General features: G+C 37.8%; 1 protein-coding gene across 1 annotated transcript in view; it reads left to right on the forward strand.

Annotated features, from left to right (window-relative positions):
* LOC309623505 (ELKS/Rab6-interacting/CAST family member 1-like) overlaps positions 1 to 22,055 on the forward strand; it is a gene marked incomplete at its 5' end in the record, with an annotated part of 107,248 nt that overhangs the window by 79,115 nt on the left and 6,078 nt on the right. Inside the window, 4 exon segments of the mRNA XM_082380453.1 lie at positions 9,762 to 9,899; positions 11,159 to 11,299; positions 12,243 to 12,383; positions 18,119 to 18,312. Of these exon segments, the coding sequence (XP_082236579.1) occupies positions 9,762 to 9,899; positions 11,159 to 11,299; positions 12,243 to 12,383; positions 18,119 to 18,312 (614 nt within the window).

Here is a 22,055-nt window from a genome sequence, read left to right on the forward strand (position 1 = left end):
TTTATTTTTAGTGTAAAGACATACAAGTGATTTTTGTTTATTGGTCTTGGGTTTTGAAACTTGGCTAAATTGGTTTATTATCTTTAATGGTGTTTTAGTGGATTCTTTAGTATTTTCTACGTATAAGATAAAGCCATCTGCAAATAGAGGTAGCTGTACCTTTTCTTTCCAATGTGGCTGCCTTTTATTTCTTTTTCTTCCCTAATTGCCCTTCCCTAATTGTCCAGTATAATGATGAATAGAGGTGGTGAGAGTGGACATCCTTGTCTTGTTCTTTATCTTAGGGGAAAGGTTTTCATTTTTCACCTTAAGTATGATGTTAACTGGGTTTTTTACAGATGCCTTTTATCCAGTTGAGGAAGTTCCCTTCTATTCCTAGTTTATTGAGTGTTTTTTATCATGAAGAGGTGTTGGGTTTTGTCAAATGCTTTTTCTGTAGTTATTGGGATGATCATGTGGTTTCTGTTCTTTATTAATATGGTACATTATATGGATTGATTTTTGTATGGTGAATCAATCTTGCATTCCTGGGATAAGAGTGGATGTGTTTTTAAAGAGCCTTGTATTTTTCACCTGGAGAGATGTAGAAACTTGTTCTACCACCATTATCATGGAGGCAATAGGAATGGACCTGAGAGAACATAGCCTTTGGATAAATGCTTTATTTTCAAGTGCTAGGGTATAATATAAACAAGAAGCATTCAAAGGCTTATAGTGTAATGCTTTGTACAACACAGAAGTAATTTTGACTCTTATGAAAACATCATTTCTTTGGACTTTTAAGTAGCTTCGTGAATAATTTGAGGATTTATGTGATGTGTCCATTTCCTATTAATCGTATGCCATATTAATATTCTCAGAGTCTTGCAAGCTCTAGTTTGGAGTGCCCTGACTTCTGTTTTGACTGAAAACATATTTTAAACTTGAAAAATGGTAATTAACAAGTCAATATGGAAGGGTCAGATTCCTTTTGGGACAAAGGTTGTTCTTAGTAGTCTCTCAGGAGACCTTGTAGCAGGAACTTGTCAGAGTATAAATATTACATAGATAAATATCTAGAAAGAGGCAAAGGATTTGGAAAAAAAATGCTTGATCAGAGTTTTGAAGCACAGTTAATATTTTCTTCTGCTTAAAACTGCTTATAATTTGGCATGAATTAACTTGCATTGCATGCTCACCTGTGGGAATGCCTGTTTTTGGATAGACGCCTAGGTGCCTGTCAACTCTAGTTGAGAAGTGGAAATAATTAACCTCCTGAAGAAATTATTAAATCAAACTTTGATGAAGTAGCTTTTTGTGCTCTTCCTTCTCTCTGCCATACCGATATGTACACCCTCACCAGAAAAGAGCTTCCAGCATCAGACGTGTATTTTGTCCTTTATCTGTTTTATCTTCCTGTAATTGCCAGACCTCCTTACTTTTTTCTCCTAACACTTTTTTTTTCCTGCAGGGGTTTTTCAGATTAGAAAAATCATTCAAGTTGACCAAGGAGGATTTACTAAATTTAGTAAGATTCTTGGGCTTCCATTGCATATAGGTGAGGAACTGTTGTTTGGATCTGTTCTCCCTGCATCCCAACCAGGCCAAACTCTTACACAGCAAATTTGGTAACACAGTATCTTTGTAAAACAGCTAAGCAAGCAATTTTAAGTGAAGTGGCTATTCGTTTTAGAAAATATTGTGGGTATTTGAAAAGAATGCCACTAATTAATGATTTGTAACTTTTCTCCTACCCTTTTGACAATCTGATGAAAGCTGTGGGTGCTCTTCATGTAAAAATGCACATGGCTCATTTGTGTGGACCGGGATGTCAGACACACCTTAAAGGCCATCCCTGAACTCCTGCTTCAAAATGCCCACCATGGGTGAAACAATCAAGTTGGGATACAAGGGTCTCTAGGTTTTACAAAGCCATAAAATTATGTATATGGTTCAAATACAGCATAAATTGAGAGCAATTACAATTTCATGTTAAATATTATTTAACTAGAAAGAGCATACATAGCTGCTGGGTATAATGGATGCTGTGATGAGTGACCCAGATCCCTGCTGAGGGTTGAAGGTTGTATTCCCCCAGGTGCTGGAAGTATCCCCTGTGGAGATTGCGTTGGCTAAAGAGACCTACCTTGTACAAGGCCACATCCCTTCCCATTGGTATCCAATGATTGATCCTTGTAGGGTACAAGGGCTTGAATCCATTGCCCTGACTTGGGGCAACTCTGAAAGGTCATCGCAGATTCAGAGCTCCCCATGGGGTTGTCTGAATCCTTTGGGACTTCATGGCAGCCTAATTTCTCCCTCTGCACCATCATGCTCCCCCCCCCACTTCCTTTCCACTGGTATTGATCCCAAGAGCACCCTCTAATTTCTTGAACAATAAAATCTGTCTCAAGGTCTGCTTCTTGGGAAACCCAGCCTTGTCACACTAGGATTGACTTTTAGTACAGGTTAGCTTACTTCAGGCCATAAAAGTAGGCCTGGCTAAAATAAAAATTGAGTGAGATGAACTTGAATTTAGACTTAAAATATGTGAAGCATCCTATTGCTGTTTCCTTTGGACCATATATTTCAAATAGGTTTTGCAAGTCTTGGTTTCTCTGGATTCATTTGTTATCTCTCAGTCTTCCTTTGACATTGCGGAAAACCCCCCAAGTCTCTGACAGCTTGGTTTGGTCCCACAGTATGAACCTGTGGAAGGTGTGGGTTAAATAGAAACGCTCACATGTCCCACAGAAACCCCTAGAGATTTCCCATGTTGGTAAGTGCATATGTTAGGAGAATCTCTCTTATCATGATCCTAATCATATTTCTTGTAAATCCTGAGATTTCTCAGATAGGAGTTAGAAAATTATTGCTTTTGTCATTATCATTGAAATCATGTATGTCCCTTCTGAATATTTGAAAAATGTGGAAAAGGTATAACAAGGAAAATTCTATGTAAAAATAAACTTTTCCTTCAAATTGGGATAATATTGTACATTTTGATAACTTTTCTTTTTCATGTAATGTTATATAATAAAGAAGTTTGCATATCCTTAATTAATCATCAAGTATATGAACTGTAATGGTTGATAGAGCATATTTAATTTAGCTAGCCTTCTATTGTTATGTACTTGATTTTTCCCGACTTTGTTATTGGTAACAAGTAATACAAAGAATAGTGGTTCTTTGTGGGGGGATGGGCAGAAACTAAGCCTAGTGTGTCTGCTTTAATTAGTTACTTAAAAATACTGAGTTCTTTCATCACTAAAATGTAGTGAACTATTAGATCTAAGAGTGTTCTATCTATTGTTATCGTACAGCTTCAAGGGATGCCATTCGTATAGGTGTGAATTGAGGTCCTAGGTACAGTCTCATCATTGCCGCTGCTTCACAAGGACAGCCACCATGGGTTTATGGGTCCTCTTTTTGTTGGTTTTTTTTTTTTTTTGGAGCAATTTTAGCATATGAATATCCGTCAAGTTTTTATATATGCCTGCCAGATATAAAAAGAAGTATTTGAGCCATTTCCTTAATTGTCTACCAAGCAGATCTTGACTAGCAGTGTGACCTTTGGTCTCACCAGCTTTTGCTTCATATTATCCAGTTATTTTAATTCAAGAGGTCCCTAGTTCCATTATCTGTACCATGAGCAAGTCTATCAAGGAACTTACTTTCCCTCCCAGCAATTAATAAAATCTAACCGGAGCAATGGACTCTGTATTTTCCTAAAGGTCATACCTATACTTCCTGTATAGTTCAATTTGAACAGTTTTTAAGATAAAATACAGTAGTACTCTGCTGAAGTTTATTACTTTTTAAATGTTCTCGTCTTTCCCATCATAAGAATACAGTTGTATTTTAGAATTGAAAGGAATATTAGTGGTCTTTGTCTTGTAGGTAGGTAATTAGAAAGAACAAGTAACTTGCCCAGTGGGACATAGCTAGCTATTTATTCATCACGGTAATCCGTCCATTACTTATATGATGAGAGAATAGCACAATTGGGAGGGAAACTCAGCCAAAGAAATAATTGGTTGTGTCAGCCAGAATCTTTGCTGGGCTTATTAAAGACCCTAAACAGTCATTGAGAATATAGCTATGGGAGTTTTAACAACCTAAATTGTGTTTAAAACACTGCTTAGAGTTCCACATGACTTTGTTGCTCTTGTATCCTCTAATCGTTGGAAACACATAACTGGACAAGTAAAATTTAGAGACCAGTACAGTCTGGGCAAACCCTGATCATTTTGGTAAAGTATAGTTGTGCCTTGTTAGTACATTCTCAGGCCTGCAGGATGGTAGACAGACAATTGCGTAGATCAGGGGACTTAGTGAATTTTTCCTTTTTAGATTCCATTGATTACTGTAGGTCTCTTTTGCCAGCTGATTATGACCAGTTCATCCAGACTGTACTTTTACCACTGATACTGAGAGGTATTATTAACCAAGAAGGTAAAGGTCAGAGCCTTTCTGAGTAACTTGCTTTCCAAAATACATTTGACACTGACGGCTGCTTAGAACAAGTGTGGAGGCATCATCCAAAAAATTCTTCGCTTTAAATGATGTTCCAGGTAGCTAGGTGACTGCAAGGAGTATTTTGGGATTTCTTGTCCTTAGAACTACATCCTATAGGAAGTCCCTTCTACGTTTGCTCAGTGATTAGGGCCTCAGCAGCAGAGCAATCAGTTCCACTTGACTAGGAATAAATCACCCACGTTGAACCATGATAGTTCCTGACAACTGGCAATGCTGATAAAAACCAAAACAAAAGATGTTAAGAAATCTGTGCCAGTGTGGAGCTGGTGTGCAGATTTGATGGATTCACGTGCAGCATGCATTGTGCATTAGTCTTCCTCCTCTTTCATCGGTTTTTCTCTCTTTGTAAAATAAAAATTGTACGAGAAGAAAGGCTCTATATCATATAATAATTATTTCGATTTTCTTTCTAGCCCAGTTAACAGAGTTATACCCTAATTAGAGAGGTCATTTTAAGGAAAACGCCTTCCTTCTCTAAGCAGTTATTTAGAAAGTGTTTCCTTCTTGAATTCTTCACTCTTAGTTCTTCTCTATGATTTTAGGCTGTATGTATAAACCTGATTGACCCTTCCCCTCCCTCTTCATCACCAGGGACACAGATAATATAGACTAAACACCAATTCCTTCGATCTCTGCACAGTTTTACTCATGCAGAAATTGAATACATGTTAATAGCTGCTTAATGATTTCTTCTTAATACAGATCGGTTATGCATAAAGTAGGAAGAGCCCATAGAATTATAAAATACATTATTTTCTGCAACAATTTTTTATTAACTTTCAATATTACTAAGTATAAGTTATTAAAGTAAAAGAAGAAAAGCTTTTTTAGCTATTGTTAAGTGCTCCTTAGTCCGTGTGTATAAATAAACTAGCCTCCTTCTACCCCTTGAAAGGCCAAACAGACTGTCTTAATACTATCATGATATTGATCCTGATATCAAGTACCTTTGGTTCTGCCCACCAGCTTTAGTGTGTTATGTTTGACTATACACGGAAGTACATGGAAGATGCTCTTCTGCATTGGCAGTGGTTTGGTACCTCCACCCTTCCTTCTTTGCTTCTGTAGGGGAGAATATTTTCATATGTGACCGTAGTAATAACATTGTGTGTATTGATAAACACTACTTAATAACAAGGAATCATTTATGGAAAGATGCTTGAGACATCTTTGTGTGATTCTTCTTTTCCCCCCCACGCCCCCCATCATAGAACATATTATTTATAGCACAGTGATTAAGAGTAGAATTCTGGAGCTAGATTGCCTAATAATTATAGTCTTGTGGTGGAGCTTCAATAGTTGTTATACATAGATTTCTGAAAACAGTGCCTGATACATACCACACTCTCTGTGTTAGTGGTGCCTCTTGTCACCACTGCCGCCGCCTCCTCCACCACCCCCATCACGAGTAATTTTTTGTTGTTTTTATCATATTGCCATTTTAGGGATTCTGTGGTTTCTGTTTCTACAAAATGGAAAGTTTTTTTCTTGGGTAGATATTCTGAGCATATTTAAAGGAGTATTTTTCCACTTAGCATGATTCTGAAGCAGTCATCTTTATCATTAATAGTCGAGTATGTGCATAACTGATCCAGTTTTTCTCTTAGCTGTTGTATTCAAAGCTTTTGTAAATAGTGTATTTTAGATCCTGTGGATAATTGAACTTGGTATAGAATGGGATTTCCACTATATAGTTTATAGAAATTGCATAGTAAATACTGAAATGGTGTGACATGGGACTATTAGGGTGAACAGTTTTCACAGCCTCTATATTGGATTAGTTAAAAGAAGAGAATAATGGCAAGATTAATATGATAGCATTCATACACCCCTTGGTTAGCAACGTCTGAACCCAGAGAGCCTTGATCACAAAATCACGATTTTGAGTCTCAACCAAAGTGAGGATATATAAAAGGAGTTTTCAGTAGGATTCAGCTGCTGTCCATCATGATGCTGGGTAAACGGAAAGTGCTTTGTACACACCCATCCTCCCACACACCACACAGAGCCTCTTTTGGGTTAATGCTCTTGCAGCTGGTTTGCACATATCTGTATCTACTGCAAGTCTTCCTTGCCGATAGCAGCTTGCCCAAAGGAGACAGCTCTAGTGAGCGCTGCCCTTTCTTCACCGTGGAGTGGCTATTTCTGCTCTCCAGGAATAGCCATCCTCTTCCTCCCCTCCAACTCAGCAGTTTAGACAGCTGGCTAATTGGATAAGAAAGTAGCTTAGGGAGAACTTGTTAATGGGGATTTTACCTGGTTTAGCAGCTTCTGCACCTGAGTATATCAGGAGAAGTCTTTTTGTTTGTTGGTTGGTTTGTTTGTTTTTGTTTTTGCTGGCAAAGAATAATGGATCCCTTTAATAGTTGGCCTACATACAAATTATACAAGTGGAATTGTTAACAGTGAACATCTTAATTATTTCTTAGATGCTGATGATGGAGGAGAAAGAAGGGTATAATCCTTATTATGCATGTAAGGGCTGTTTGTATATTAGGTGGGCTCATAAAACAAATCTCTGGTTTCTTGTATGTAAAACTTGGTTCTATGAAGTTTTATTTTTTAAAAAAGGTGGTTGTACTGCTCTTCCTTGGTAAAAAAGTCTAATCAACAGAATGATATCTTTTTTGTGTGTGTGTAAGGTTTATATGTCAGCAACTAGGATGACCCGCACAGCTGGTTAAATATGTAAACACCAGGGCATTGCCTTCTGTATGTTATGGAGTACTAGATTTTTAAGTGGCAAAATCTCTTTAGTGGTTGTGAATTTACCTAAGTATTGATCCATATGAGATTCCAATAGGAGTGTCTGATTAAACTAAAGGAAACTAATGCTTTTCATATGTGATGGTCTTTTCTCTCACAGTATGCTTTGGACTTTATCGGCATGGAAAAGACTGGAGCCAGTTGCAGTGGTTCACCTGTAGGATTCTTCCTTCGTTAAAGAGTGAAAATCCAAGCCTGACAGTACTCATGGTTCCCTATTCTGAGTTCGCTGAATCTTTTCGCTTAGCTTATTTGTTCTGCTGTGGAATTCTCAGGGACTGTAGAGAGGGACCTTTTTTTCTTCCCCTTGGAAGGGTCTGCTTGGAATGAAGCAGACCCTTAAAGAGCTTATATTAAATTGATTGATGCAGGAATTATTTGAAGGTTGGATTTAGGTTCTTTTGTAGTTCTTTTCTTGGCAGAAGTCTATGTGTATGCCTAAATACAGTTTATAAAAGTCCAAGCTTATGTATTATTTACTGACTAATGAACCAGAATTTATTATAGACCTGATGTGTGCCAGATATGAAGATACAAAGCTGGGGTAGAGGAGTAAGATCCAGTCTATTTGTGGAGATGTGTATAGAATGAGTAATAACAATATGGTTGGAGATTCGTGTTATAATGTATAGATAGATGAAAGAATGGAGATAAATGTATAGATAGAGAAAAGAATGGGAGATGTGTATATGTATGTATGTAGATCAATACTTTGTTCATGTGTGATGGCATACAGACTGTGGTCATCTTATTGTCATGGGGATAAGAGCAAGAAAGTCGTCCCAAAGCAGATAACATTTATGTTGCTTTTTGAAAGCCATGTGAAATAAACCAGCTAGTTCAAGAGTAGACGATGATATTATATTCTCCTGCTTCATTTTTCTCTGTAGGACTTATCACCATCCTACATACTATGTTCATTTCATTCATTCATTCCTTGTCTATCATATTAGGATTAAGCTCTTTGAGGGCAGGGATTTTTGTCTGTTTGGATTAATTCTATATCCTCAACACCTAGAAAACTGCCTGGCACGTAGCTGAATGAAAGAATGAAGTTTGTGAGTTTTAGAATAGTTGTCTTACTTATTTTCCTTTTGCTTATTAAGAATCTCTCTCTACAGTTCCTCCATATTTTTGCTTCCTATTTTTCATTGTGTGTACGGGAGTCTCCCTAGTGATAATATGCTGTTTCCACACTATTTCACAAACCCATCCCCTATTTTCCATCTCTCTTAACTCACTTAGTTTCCAAACTCTCTTACCTGAATTGATACGCTCTCCTAGCTGTTTTCATGCCTCTACGTAACTCCCCTTAGATATTGACTATCTTCTCCACAGCTATCAGAATTATCAGTCTGAAATACAGAACTGACCGGACTGTTTCTTAGCTTAAAAGTCCCTAATAGTCCCCATCTGTCTAGAGTAAAATGTGTGCTCGTTAGAATGGCACGGAAGCCCATCCATAGCTTGGATTCAGGTACATAAAGTCCCCTTCCCATCTTATAATGAAAATGGGTCTGTTCATTTTTCTTTGTGTCACTAGTGCCTGGCATGTAATAGAGACTTCACCAATAGTTTTTTGAGTAAATGAATGCGTACTAGGGTATATGAAGGAATGAATAACTATAATAATAAATTTCATTGAAAATGCTTGCTGTTGAAATAAAAGATGATATAAAAACCTAACTTGAACACTAGCATTTAAGAACAGTTTTTCCGGGCTTCCCTGGTGGCGCAGTGGTTGAGAATCTGCCTGCCAATGCAGGGGACACGGGTTCGAGCCCTGGTCTGGGAAGATCCCACATGCCGCGGAGCAACTGGGCCCGTGAGCCACAACTACTGGGCCTGCGCGTCTGGAGCCTGTGCTCCACAACAAGAGAGGCCGCGACAGTGAGAAGCCCGCGACCGCGATGAAGAGCGGCCCCCACTCGCCACAACCAAAGAAAGCCCTCACACAGAAACGAAGACCCAACACAGCCAAAAATAAATAAGTAAATAAATAAATTTAAGAACAGTTTTTCCTTTTTACAGCTGATTTGTTTTTCTTAGCATCCAGCTGTTCAATTTGCTGTCCTCCCTCAGCATTTTTTAAAGGAATCTCTCTGGGCATTTACACTGTTGCTTTGGAAGTAATCCAGTTTCTCGTGGCTTTCCTCTCTGTAGGTCTTCCCTTTATCCCCATCCCTATATGTTGGGTCTTTTCTCCCTAGCTACTTTCCTTATTTCTTTATAGAGATTTATGACTCTGCATGTATGACCATACCCATGTGTATGTCTTTTCTCTCTTCTGGCTATAAGTTCTCAGTTTAAAGCTTTGCATGAAGTTCTAAGACCCTTAGGGTTAAATTACTTCTACAGAGCACACACTGACAGCCCTGATCTACCTGTTTCCAACTTAAAATGATTTTTATTGTGACTGTTTGTATTTCTCTGAATTTCCTTTTTTTTCCCCCCTTAAATGTGTGTGCACAACTCAGATTGAAAATCTCCAAGAGCAACTTAGAGATAAGGAAAAGCAGATGAGCAGCTTGAAGGAGCGAGTCAAATCCTTGCAGGCTGACACCACCAACACTGACACCGCCTTGACTACTTTGGAGGAGGCCCTTGCCGAGAAGGTGGGTGACTGGCCCAGACTCCTCACAGACACATTTCTTCTGCCTTCTCATTAATCTGAAAGTCACTTTAGTGATGAGACTTGATAGAGGAGACAGAAGAAGTCGCTTTGGCAAAAGGGAAAAGAGCTGCCTGTACTGTTGCTGACGTACCCAGTGTAAGGGAAAGAAGATTCGTTTTGTTGTTGCCAATTTAAGCACCTGTTGCTAGGCAGGATGGATTCCGTACTGGAGGGCAGTGGCTGAAGTTTCTAAAGAACCAGCCATGTGCTCCCTGTTTACTATCTTCTTTTTATATGTATGGTCAGCTAGAATCGGTGATGTGGGAATGTCAGACGCTGACCATCAGGAGGCAACATTAGTTCTCTTTTACTGTGCCGCATTGGGATCTAATATATTCATGGGTTTTAGTTATTAATACAGTGTACTTGCTATTTTTCTAGTCGTGGCCTTGCCACTTCATTTTGCCTTCATGAGCAAACCTAGTTTTTACAGGAATGGTTGACTAAATAAAGAAGTGGCCCAACATGACAAGTGTTAATGTCTTGGAGGAGGTTTAAGGACTCTTGGTGGGGCATTTTAATTGGATTCTTCTTCTTCTTCTTTTTTCTTTAAGGGATAGGGTTACTGTTCCTTAAGCCTCTTGGACTCAGAATGTTTCAGGCTTCCTGCCCAGGGATCAAGGCTTGATCCCCGAATATATTCAGAAATAATACCCATAAATGTACTTAAATTGCTTCAACTTTCAAACTTCCTGAGTATCTGTTGACAGAAGTTTTAATGGTTTCTCTTTTCTTTATCCTTCTTTATGCTTTAAGCTCAACAAATCATAATCTCTCCAACCTCCTCCTGTTTGCTGTGTGAGTTGTGAGTTGTTTCCATTGCTTTGTAGGCAACATGTGAATTATATATAGAAAAGAAATATTTGCTACTTATTGTCCTTAGGGTATATGTATAAGTTTTTTGTTGCTTGGGATTTGAATAAATGAGATTATTCCAAAAGAATACTCTAGGGACATCTAATACTAATTAAGGTTATAGGAAAAGAAACCTAGGGGAATCAAAAGAACAAAACCAGATGTATGTTAGGGCAAGATAGGTTGGAAGGTTGAATTCTTTACAAGGTCAGTTATTAACGACCTATCACTGTCTTTTGAATGGAGGATGGAAGTGTGAAATTTTATCAGCTAGACGCTGAATTGCAGTCATATGATAGAAGTATGAAAGGAATTTTCTCATGTATTGATGTACTCTCTTATCAGGAGCGGACAATCGAACGCTTGAAGGACCAGCGGGAGCGAGATGAGCAAGAAAAGCAGGAGGAAATTCATAACTACAAAAAAGATCTTAAAGACCTGAAAGAAAAAGTCAGCCTATTGCAAGGCGACCTCTCAGAGAAAGAGGTCAAGATCACCAAAATGGAATTATTTGGTTTGCTTAGCCAGTGCATTGTGTGTATATGTTGTTGGTGTTTACATAATGCGTATAAAAAAAGGGTCTGTTGGAAGATTTAAAGAATCTTCTTATAGCAGGGATTATTTCAGGAAGCTTTGCAGAGATATAGTAGATGGAATCATTTCTTTCCTAAGTCTTACCTCTTACCTCTTGCAACTGTTATGAGTTGGCTTCTTACTTGCTAATGACGTTTTACAGATCCTAAAATAACAGTATTTCTCCAGTTACATTTGGAGAAATATTGTGCTAATGGTGAGAAAGCTGATAGACGAACGGCATATGCACAAGGAGGACAGTGTATTTACATCAGCTCTTAACGATCACCTCAGCATTGGCAGAGAAATCTTAAATGATTGTTGACCAATTAGGTGACTTAATAGACTTTGATTTTACTTTTGAAGAATCTTGTCGATGTCACCTAAATAGCAGAAATGCCTAATGCCTTGTGATCAGATAATAATGAGCTTTAGGGACATTCTCAGGGTTTTCTTTCTAATATCTTTAGGAAAATTTATGGGAATTTGTGTTTCTAATAGAATGTTTCTTCCAAAATTAGAAGAGAAGAAAAAAGTCAGTGTAGCTACTAAGGTTACTGCTTACATTCACAAAGCTTGATCTACTTCCATTTATTTTGTGGGAATGGATATGTATTGGTAGAGCTCTTTAAGTCACTATTCAGTTGGTATTTCTTGGGAATTCATTCTGTTTTAGTTAGAACTTGAAAGCCAGAGCTAATGTTGTTGTTCTGTATTTCATGTTCTTGAAATGGAAATATGTCAGTATATGCTAATGGAAAGAAACTACAAACCACCAGGAAAATAAATTTAAGAATTTAAATCTCCATTTTGTTAATAAATAGTATTTATTCTAGATGTATGTTGCTTCTTTTAGGCTTCACTCTTGGATCTGAAAGAGCATGCTTCTTCCCTGGCTTCCGCAGGACTGAAAAAGGACTCACGGCTTGAGACACTAGAAATTGCTTTGGAGCAGAAGAAGGAAGAGTGTCTGAAGATGGACTCGCAGTTGAAAAAGGTTAAAGAAAACTTTTCCAATTTCTTGCTTTGCTTTATTTATTTTTTTTAAGTTTCTGCTTTATAACGAAGTGAATCAGCTATACATAAACATATATCCCCATATCTCCTCCCTCTTGCATCTCCCTCCCATCCTCCCTATCCCACCCCTCTAGGTGGTCACAAAGCACTGAGCTGATCTCCCTGTGCTATGCGGCTGCTTCCCACTAGCTATCTGTTTTACATTTGGTAGTGTATATATGTCCACGCCACTCTCTCACTTCGTCCCAGCTTACCCTTCCCCCTCCTCGTGTCCTCAAGTCCATTCTCTACATCTGCGTCTTTATTCCTGTCCTGCCCCTAGGTTCTTCATAACTTTTTTTTTTTTTTTAGATTCCGTATATATGTGTTAGCATACGGTATTTGTTTTTCTCTTTCTGACTTACTTCACTCTGTATGACAGACTCTAGGTCCATCCACCTCACTGCAAGTAACTCAATTTCATTTCTTTTTATGGCTGAGTAATATTCTATTGTATATATGTGCAACATCTTCTTTATCCATTCATCTGTTGATGGACACTTAGGTTGCTTCCATGTCCTGACTATTGTAAATAGAGCTGTAATGAACACTGTGGTACATGACTCTTTTTGAATTATGGTTTTCTCAGGGTATATGCCCAGTAGTGGGATTGCTGGGTTGTATGGTAGTTCTATTTATAGTTTCTTAAGGAACCTCCCTACTGTTCTCCGTAGTGGTTGTATCAATTTACATTCCCACCAACAGTGCAAGAGGGTTCCCTTTTCTCCACACCCTCTCCAGCATTTATTGTTTGTAGATTTTTTGATAATGGCCATTCTGACTGGTGTGAGGTGATACCTCATTGTAGTTTGGATTTGCATTTCTCTAATGATTAGTGATGTTGAGCATCCTTTCATGTGTTTGTTGGCCATCTGTATATCTTCTTTGGAGAAATGTCTATTTAGGTCTTCTGCCCATTTTTGGATTGGGTTGTTTGTTTTTTGATATTGAACTGCATGAGCTGCTTGTAAATTCTGGAGTTTAATCCTTTGTCAGTTGCTTCATTTGCAAATATTTTCTCCCATTCTGAGGGTTGTCTTCTCATCTTGTTTATGGTTTCCTTTGCTGTGCAAAAGCTTCTAAGTTTCTAGGTCCCATTTGTGTATTTGTGTTTTTATTTCCATTTCTCTAGGAGCTGGGTCAAAAAGGATCTTGCTGTGATTTATGTCATAGAGTGTTCTGCCTCTGTTTTCCTCTAAGAGTTGGATAGTGTCTGGCCTTACATTTAGGTCTTTAACCCATTTTGAGTCTATTTTTGTGTATGGTGTTAGGGAGTGTTCTGCTTTCATTCTTTTACATGTAGCTGTCCAGTTTTCCCAGCACCATTTATTGAAGAGGCTGTCTTTTCTCCATTGTATATTCTTGCCTCCTTTATCAAGAATAAGGTGACCCTATGTGAGTGGGTTTATCTCTGGGCTTTTTACCCTGTTCCATTGATCTGTATTTCTGTTTTTGTGCCAGTCCCATACTGTCTTGATGACTGTTCTTGCTTTGCTTTAAATAACAGCATAGTAGAAAACTCTATAGTGTCCATATGGAATAACTTACCAGTGGAGTAATAATCTCCTAAAATTCAAAATACCATTTATACCTTGATTAATTCTCTTGGCATTCTTATCCTATTTTACTTTACTCCTGAGAGTCCCCAAACTCTTAGAAAATTGGCAATTCAGAGTAAGATTAAAATATGCAGCTCCTTTGTAGATGAAATGTAAGACCACAATGTAAAAATCTCAGTTATCTGATATTTTTCTTCTATTAGCATTAGGCTTCCTGGAAAGAGATAATTTAACAGTGCTAGTCACCCATACCGGTGAATATTAGAATTTGGTACAGGTATTTACTATCCATTTCATTGATTTACACCTCTCTAATATTTATATGGCAGTTTGTGGTTTTCAAAGCACTTTCATACTTATTATCTCTGAGTTACCAACTCTGATTAACTGGGTCCAGTTCATGTGATTACTGATGAGAAGGGGGCCCAGCCTAGTCTTGAGACTTGGTGGTGTTCTTTTGACATATATTGGGTGTGTTCAGCATGAACACCTTGTGATGAATCATTATTTAGGGTATGCCAGAAATGAAGTCATATTCTTAAGCTAAGGAAAGGAAGAAAATCCAGTAGCTTAAAGTTACTTTTGAATAAGTAGGAAAATACTTTTTTTGAGATTAACTAATTCAGATTTGGTAATTGACTTTTTTCCCCCTCACTAAAGAAGTGGAGGTAATTTTCTATTAAATACTGGAATATTGAAGGTAAGACTGTTAGATGTATTTAGGATTATGAAACTGAGCAGTAACTGTCAAGAGTAATAAATGTTATTCACTAATATTCCAAACTCGCCTATTTATGGCAATCCCACATTTTCTCTTTGTTTATTTTTAATCTCCTTGTTATGATACTTCTATAGCTGGCCATTTTTATGATCTCTTAAACTTTGTGTTTAGGTTCATGAGAAAAAATAAAGTTATCTTTGGGTAGAGGACTTGGTGGCTTCCCCCTCCTCTGATTTATTACTTGTTTTTCTGCTAATTGCCATTTTACTTTTCGTATTTTCCCTTCTTTCATTCTGGACAACTGTAACTTTTCATTTTAATTAATTAGTGATGTTTTCCTATTACACTGCTCCCACAACGCCCTCCTCCAACCTAAATATAGGTTGCTCTAGAGTTTGCAATATACATTTTCACTCTTTTCTTTTTCCTCAGCTTTTTCAATGCCAAAAATTGTAGATATTTAAGGTGTACAACATGATGCTTTCATCTATGTATGCATTGTGAAATGGTTACCACAGTCAAGCTAATTAACACATTCATCAACCTTAAATAGTTACCTTTTTTCGTGTGTGTGGTGAGAACACTTTTTAAAAATTGTAGTATAATTGACATATAACATTTTATTAGTTTCTGGTGTACAACATAACAACTCAATATTTGTTTATATTGCAAAATCATCACCACAGTAAATCTATTGAACATCCATCAGTATACATAGTTATAAATTTTTTTTCTTGTGATGAGAACTTTTAAGATGTATTCTCTTAGCAACTTTGACATATGCAGCACATATTTATAGTCACCATGCTGTACATCACATCCCCAGGACTTACTGTTTTGTAACTGGAAATGTGTACCTTCTGGTCCCCTTCACCCATGTCGCCCACCTCTGACTCCCCACTTCTGGCAGGCTACCGGTCTTTTCTGTGAGCTTGGTCTTTTTGTTTTTGTTTTAGATTCCATATGTAAGTGCAGTCATAATGACATTTATCTACTCTGTCTGACTTATCTCACTTAGCACGTTCTCAAGGTCCATCCATATTGTGGCCAATGAAAAGACTTTCCCCCTTTTTTTATGGCTGAGTAATATTCCTGTGTGTGTATACATACATACGTATGTACATACCGCATTTTCTTATCTATTCATCCACTGATGGACACTTAGGTTGTTGAGAACACTTTTTAAGATGTATTCTCTTAGCAAATTTCAAGTATGCAACACAACATTGTTAACTAGAGTCAATATCCTATACGTTAGATCCCCAGGACTTATTCATCTTATAACTGAAAGTTTGTACACTTTGACCAACATCTTCCCATTTCCCCACCCCCAGCCCCTGGCAACCACCCTTCTACCCTCTGCTTTTCTGAGTTCACCTTTTTCAGATTCCACATTATAAGCAAGATCTTCCATGTTTTTACTATGTGGCATTTCCTTCTCATTCTTCTTTGCAGTGTCCATTTTTCTGCTTACATTGCCCCTCTACTCTTGGGTGTTGTCTCCTTTTCCCCTTAGCGCCTTTAACTATTTTTTAAAAATATTTATTTATTTTATTTATTTATTTTTTGGTCTGTGTTGGGTCTTAGTTGTGGCATGCGGGATCTTCATTGTGATGCGCGGGCTCTCTAGTTGTGGCGCACGGGCTCCAGAGCTCATGGGCTCTGTCGTTTGTGGGATGCAGCCTCTCTAGTTGAGGCGTGGGGGCTCCGTAGTGGCGGCGCGCGGGCTTAGTTGCCCTGCGGCATGTGGGATCTTAGTTCTCTGACCGGGGATCAAACCCGTGTCCCCCGCACTGGAAGACGGATTCTTAACCGCTGGACCACCAGGGAAGTCCTGTGCCTTTAGCTATTTATCATAGTTACTTTAAATTCCCTGTCTGGTAATTCCAACATCTGTGTCAAATATATGAGTCTTATTTTTTACTAGCAGGGGCGAGAGTGGGAGAAATGCCCTTTCCCCAGGTAGGACAAAGCTCTGTTAAAATTTTTACTCCTGAGGGTCTGTCTTTGGATAGAGTACACTTTGGTCATATTTCACAATTGTTACTCTTCCCCTCCTGCAGCCAGAACCACAAGGGGATTTTTGTTGGCTCTTCACTGTGAGACCCTGGTGTGGTTCCTGGATTAAAGCCCATGAAAGTATGGGCCCCCCTAAAACCGCCGGCCCTGGGACTTTCCTCACTCGCTTGCTTGTACGTCCACACTCAGCCCCCAGCAGTTCCTTAAAATTACCACTTCAGTGTTTCTGCTCACAGCTTCTGCTCCAGGTGAGCAGATCTCAGCTTCAGCTCTGTGGGTTTGCCAGTGTCTCTTGATGTTGGAGGGGTAATTTTTCCTGTGACCTCAGTTCTCTGATAGGTCCTAGAAAACTCATTGATTTTCTGTTTTTCAACTTTTTCTTGTAAAACTAGTAGTGATGACTTCTGAGTTTTTTACATGTTGGAACTGAAGTTCCAGTAGCTTCCCGTATGGAACAGGCCTACTCATTCTTGTTTTATGAAGGTATTTGTATGAATTTTGCTGTTTAGAATAAAATCTAAAATAATAATATAATAAAAACAATTTATTAATTATATTTGGGAATCAGCTTTAGTTTTATTCATTAACACATAACTGTTTATGGAATCAGTAAGTTAACCTATGCCCAGGAATTTGAAAGTAGATCACAGAGATCTTAATTAACAATATACCTGTCTTATACAGCTTTTTCAGTTCTGCTAGATGTTGAATGAATTTGACTATTTCATCATGTCTGTTTCTAAACTTAATTTGTATTGGAAATTGCCTTATTGAAAATAAAAAACCCTTTGACTTTAAAAAAATGTCTTAAAATAAATGAGAGCATATTTCCTAATGTAAGATTGAGATAAGAGTCTAGTAATAAAATGTAAGACCCAGAATAATTGTTAAATATCATATTTCAGATTTTATCCCATTCTAGTAGATAAGTGCTTCCCTAGCATTATTACATTTTAAAAGCAGGGCAGTGAAGTAAGTCAGACAGAGAAAGACAAATACTGTATGATCTCACTTATATGTGGAATGTAAAAACCAAAAACCAACCAAAAACTGAATTCATAGATACAGAGACCAGATTGGTAGTTGTCAGAAATGGAGGGCTGTGTGTGTGTGTGTGTGTGTGTGTGTGTGTGTTTGTATAATGGGTGGAGGTGGTCAAAAGGTACAAACTTCCAGTTATTAAAAAAAAAATGTAACTGTGTAGTGATATTTTGTCTATGTAATATTTAAGCAGAGAAGAACCTTATAAATTGAAGACTAGCTATTAGATGTTTGATAATCGCCTGTTGAAATTGGAGTATAGGTGGCTTCTGGGGACATGGTTTGCCCACTGCCACTGTATGTATATCTGATAGAATTTGGACATTTTCTTTGTAGGCACACGAGGCAGCATCGGAAGCCAGAGCCAGTCCAGAGATGAGTGATCGAATACAGCAATTGGAGAGAGAGATTGCCAGGTACAAAGATGACTCTAGCAAGGCCCAGGCAGAAGTTGACCGCCTCTTGGAAATCTTGAAGGAGGTGGAAAATGAGAAGAATGACAAAGATAAGAAGATTGCTGAGTTGGAAAGGTAAGGAAAGGGAAGCTGAAGAGGCACTCTCTATGTTAGAGAGGTTGAAGGATGGTTTTAAAACTATGTACTTTTCGGGACATATTTTTCCAATATATCTGCCTCTCTGAATTTACTTTATTACCTACTTTTTATTCTAAGTCAGTGTAGCTTCACTGTTGCAGTCTCTGAATGGCAACACGGAGTGGGAATAGATTGGGAAGCTATGGACTTCAGCATCATTGATTGGAAAGAGAAAGTATTCATTGATTAAGAAGTTAAAGTTTTCTACTGGCTAATCAAGAGAGTGCAGATAGCCACTTGCTCTCTCATTATTTATTTATCTGTGTAAGGAACAAATGAACCTCAAGTTTAAGGAGTTAAAATTTTTAATTGGTTTAGACCTTTTATGTTGAGCCGTTGCTCTTTTGGGCTGTGAATTTTTAGACTCTGTATTGTGGAGAAGCAAGCTATTACATTGGTACATAGGTCAAATTTAGAAGGAGGGACATTTTGAGGACAAGTTAGGAGACTTGGATGTGATTTTTTATTGAGCTCTGACTTTGACTTCTTCAGAATGAGCTTTGTTTAAACAGAACCAGCCAGATAGCTCTCTTGGAATTTTCTTTGCCTTTTTTTCTTGTTAGGGTATTTTGTACGAAAGATAAAGCGTATGCCTCTTGGCCTCTTCCTTTACACCATGTATTTAACATAAATTCACAAGTGCATAGAAATAGTTCTTCCAGTAGAACTGCATTAATCACTGTATTCTGAACAGTCAGAGAGACTGGCAGTGACAGAATGAAGTCATTAATCCGTGTGACTCCTTTGAGCCTGATTCTTAGAAGTATTTTATTTTCATGCTCTTGAACGTTGGGAAGTAGTAGACTACTTTCATAAGTTGTTTACTAAGTTTTAAATTTTTAGGATATTGGTAGACTTGATATTTTCCCCTAGAAGTAACTTTTTCCTCTTGTTCTGTACCCATAGAATTTTGATTTTCAAAAAACTAAAAGGATAAAGTCCAACCCTCACAATTCTTCTTCACTAAGTTGAAAGTGTGAATGAATGAGCTGATCACCTACTCATTTGTTTCCTCTTATTTTGATATTAACTCTATTCGTGTTTTCTGGTCTGGTTCTGGATAAGATGGGTGGATAAAGTTCTTTAAGTCAGAATTAACAAATTATCAGAGTCTCAAGATTAGATTATGTATGTTTTTTGTACGTCTTCCCTGTTTGCACTGCATCTTTACCCCCAGCACACGTGCACGTGCACACACACACACACACACACACACACACTCTCTCTCTCGTTACATACTTACATAAGTACATGCCTTTCTTTGCTTTTGTGTCACCCTGAAATCAACAGCAGTACTTCATAGATGTAATTTATTTTTATTTTATTTATTTATTTATTTATTTTTTGAAATCAGACTTTTATTCAAATTTTAATTTCATAGATTTTTAAATACGGTACTTCTGATGGATTAGTGACTTCCCACTAAATGTATTTCAGTCTTTCAGAAAAGAAATTTCTTGATAAAGTTTTATTTTTCAGTTTGATTTTTTTGTGTTAGAGCTCTGCATTGAAATTATTGCTTGCTATTCCAGATACCTTGCTTGAAAAATGTTTCAATTCATTTTTGGACCCAGTACTGATTTGGGGAGATGGACGTGATTTGAACGAGAGTAAGAAATAGAATTAAATCTATATTTGATATCCAAAGCACACCAGATAGCTTTTATTAGCCACTATATTTCTCACATTTGGGGAGAGAGTTGTAAATGATCTGTTCTTTCCACAGAATATTACTTATAAATTTGAACAAGTACTATAGAATTTTGTCCTCTGGTCATGTAACATTGTAATCTTCTTTTAAGATTCGACACACAGTTTCCTGGCTACTGAGAAAAGAAACAGTTTTAAAAACTCAATTGCTACTGGCTTTGTAATTTGTTATTGAGCAGCATAGTTTAAGAGGGGAATAAAAGATGATTGGAATTATTTTATGCCTTTTCTTCCCAGAGTTTTAGTACTGAGCTGCGTGTGCGTGGCTGCTGTGTTTCTTACTAACCGTTTGCTTCTTATGTTGCTGTTCCACTGTTTCCTGGGTGTGGGTGTCTGGCTCCCTGTCATTCATCATCTGAGTTTCGTCACCTTTCTTTTGGCGTGTCTTATCCTGGTCCTATTCCATTGGGGTTTTGGTCTCTGTGTCTGTCTGTGTTCATATCCCTCTTGGCCATGCTGTTTCCCAGAAAGCCAGCCTCCCGCACTTTGTACCTTCCACGCCACATTTCTGTCCCTGCACCGTCGGGGGGGTTTGTTTGGGACTTCCTGGGAAAGTGAGTGTTAAGTAAGGCTACAGTTGTGTACTCGAGGAGTTGCTGCTGCCACTCTTGCTGCTGCTGGGGCTTGCTGGGGGTTTTGCTTGATCAGAATTAAAGACCAGCCGGTTATATATCCAGTTGAACAGTACCTCTTAGGTCCATTGCTTGTGGATAAAGTATGTGTTCTCTCTGCTAAGATTCTGATATTGTTGGATATAATTGTCTTATTCTTGGTTTCTAGCCCATCTTTTATGTGGTGGTTCTTTTGCTGGAGTGCCCTTTAAGTAGTAGCCTCTCAGGCGATGCAGCTGTAGTGCCACACCCTGATTCAGGAAGTAGCATGCATTTTTACTGGGTGTTCAGCCACCTTCTAAGTGCAAAAATGACAGCAGAATGTTATCATTGGGCTAAAGAAAATTCTTATTATTCTTTTAAAATTTCCTAGTACTTATGTAAGATTCTCCAATATTAATAGGTTTAGATTAACTCATGAAGAATTCCCAGACTTATTCTTTGTGGTCTTGAGAAAAACAAATAGTCCCTTAACACTGCTCTTACAGAACAATGGTAGTTCCTGTCAGATGATTTAGTGTTGTACCAGTGTCTTGAGCTACTGCAATTTTAAAACGAGGATTATGTAGGCCTACCCATACATCTGCAAATACAAAATATTTTTCCCAATTAAATCGAAGAAGTACTATTTCTAAATTTATATTCCGTACTGTGGTGTGTATCAGTTGGAGTTCAACCAGAGAGGCAGAACCAGTAGGAGAGATACATACATATATTTATATATATATGATACATATATATCCGTTTTATTACAAGGAATTGTCTTGCATGATTGTCAGCAGCTGGCTAAGCGAGTCTGAAATGTGTATGGGAAAGCTGTCAGGAGGAGATCACCTGCAGGATAGAACTCCCGTGGGCATGGGCCAGAACGGTGGTCCGCAGGCAAAATTTCTTTTCTTTCCTTGGGAAACCTGCTTTTAGGGCCTTCCAAAGAATTGAGATAGCCCACTTCGATTATCTGGGATAGTAATCTCCTTTACTTAAATGGATTGTAGGCTTTACTTATATCCGCAAAATACCTTCATAGCAACATGTAGATTAGTGTTGGATTAAGTTAACTGGGTGCTGTAGCCTACCCAGGTTGACACTTCAAGAAAGTCATCACCTGGCGGTTCTGGATAGTCTCCACAGATGATTTTAAGGGAGAAAATAATAGTAAAAACAAACCTAAAGATTGACGTGTTATATAAGTAGATTGATTTCGATTAGCATGAGGAACCCAAAATGTAAATTGAATATTTCTCTTCTCAAGTGAGCATATTATGGTTTCTATTTAGATGCACGATGAATAGCCTTTTCTTTGGCATAATGTTTAAAATGTTTAGTAATGTAGGCTGATGAAATTCTGATAGTAGTATC

Source organism: Balaenoptera borealis (genome assembly GCF_965194805.1).
Source record: "Balaenoptera borealis genome assembly, chromosome: 2".
Classification (NCBI taxonomy): Eukaryota; Metazoa; Chordata; class Mammalia; order Artiodactyla; family Balaenopteridae; genus Balaenoptera; species Balaenoptera borealis.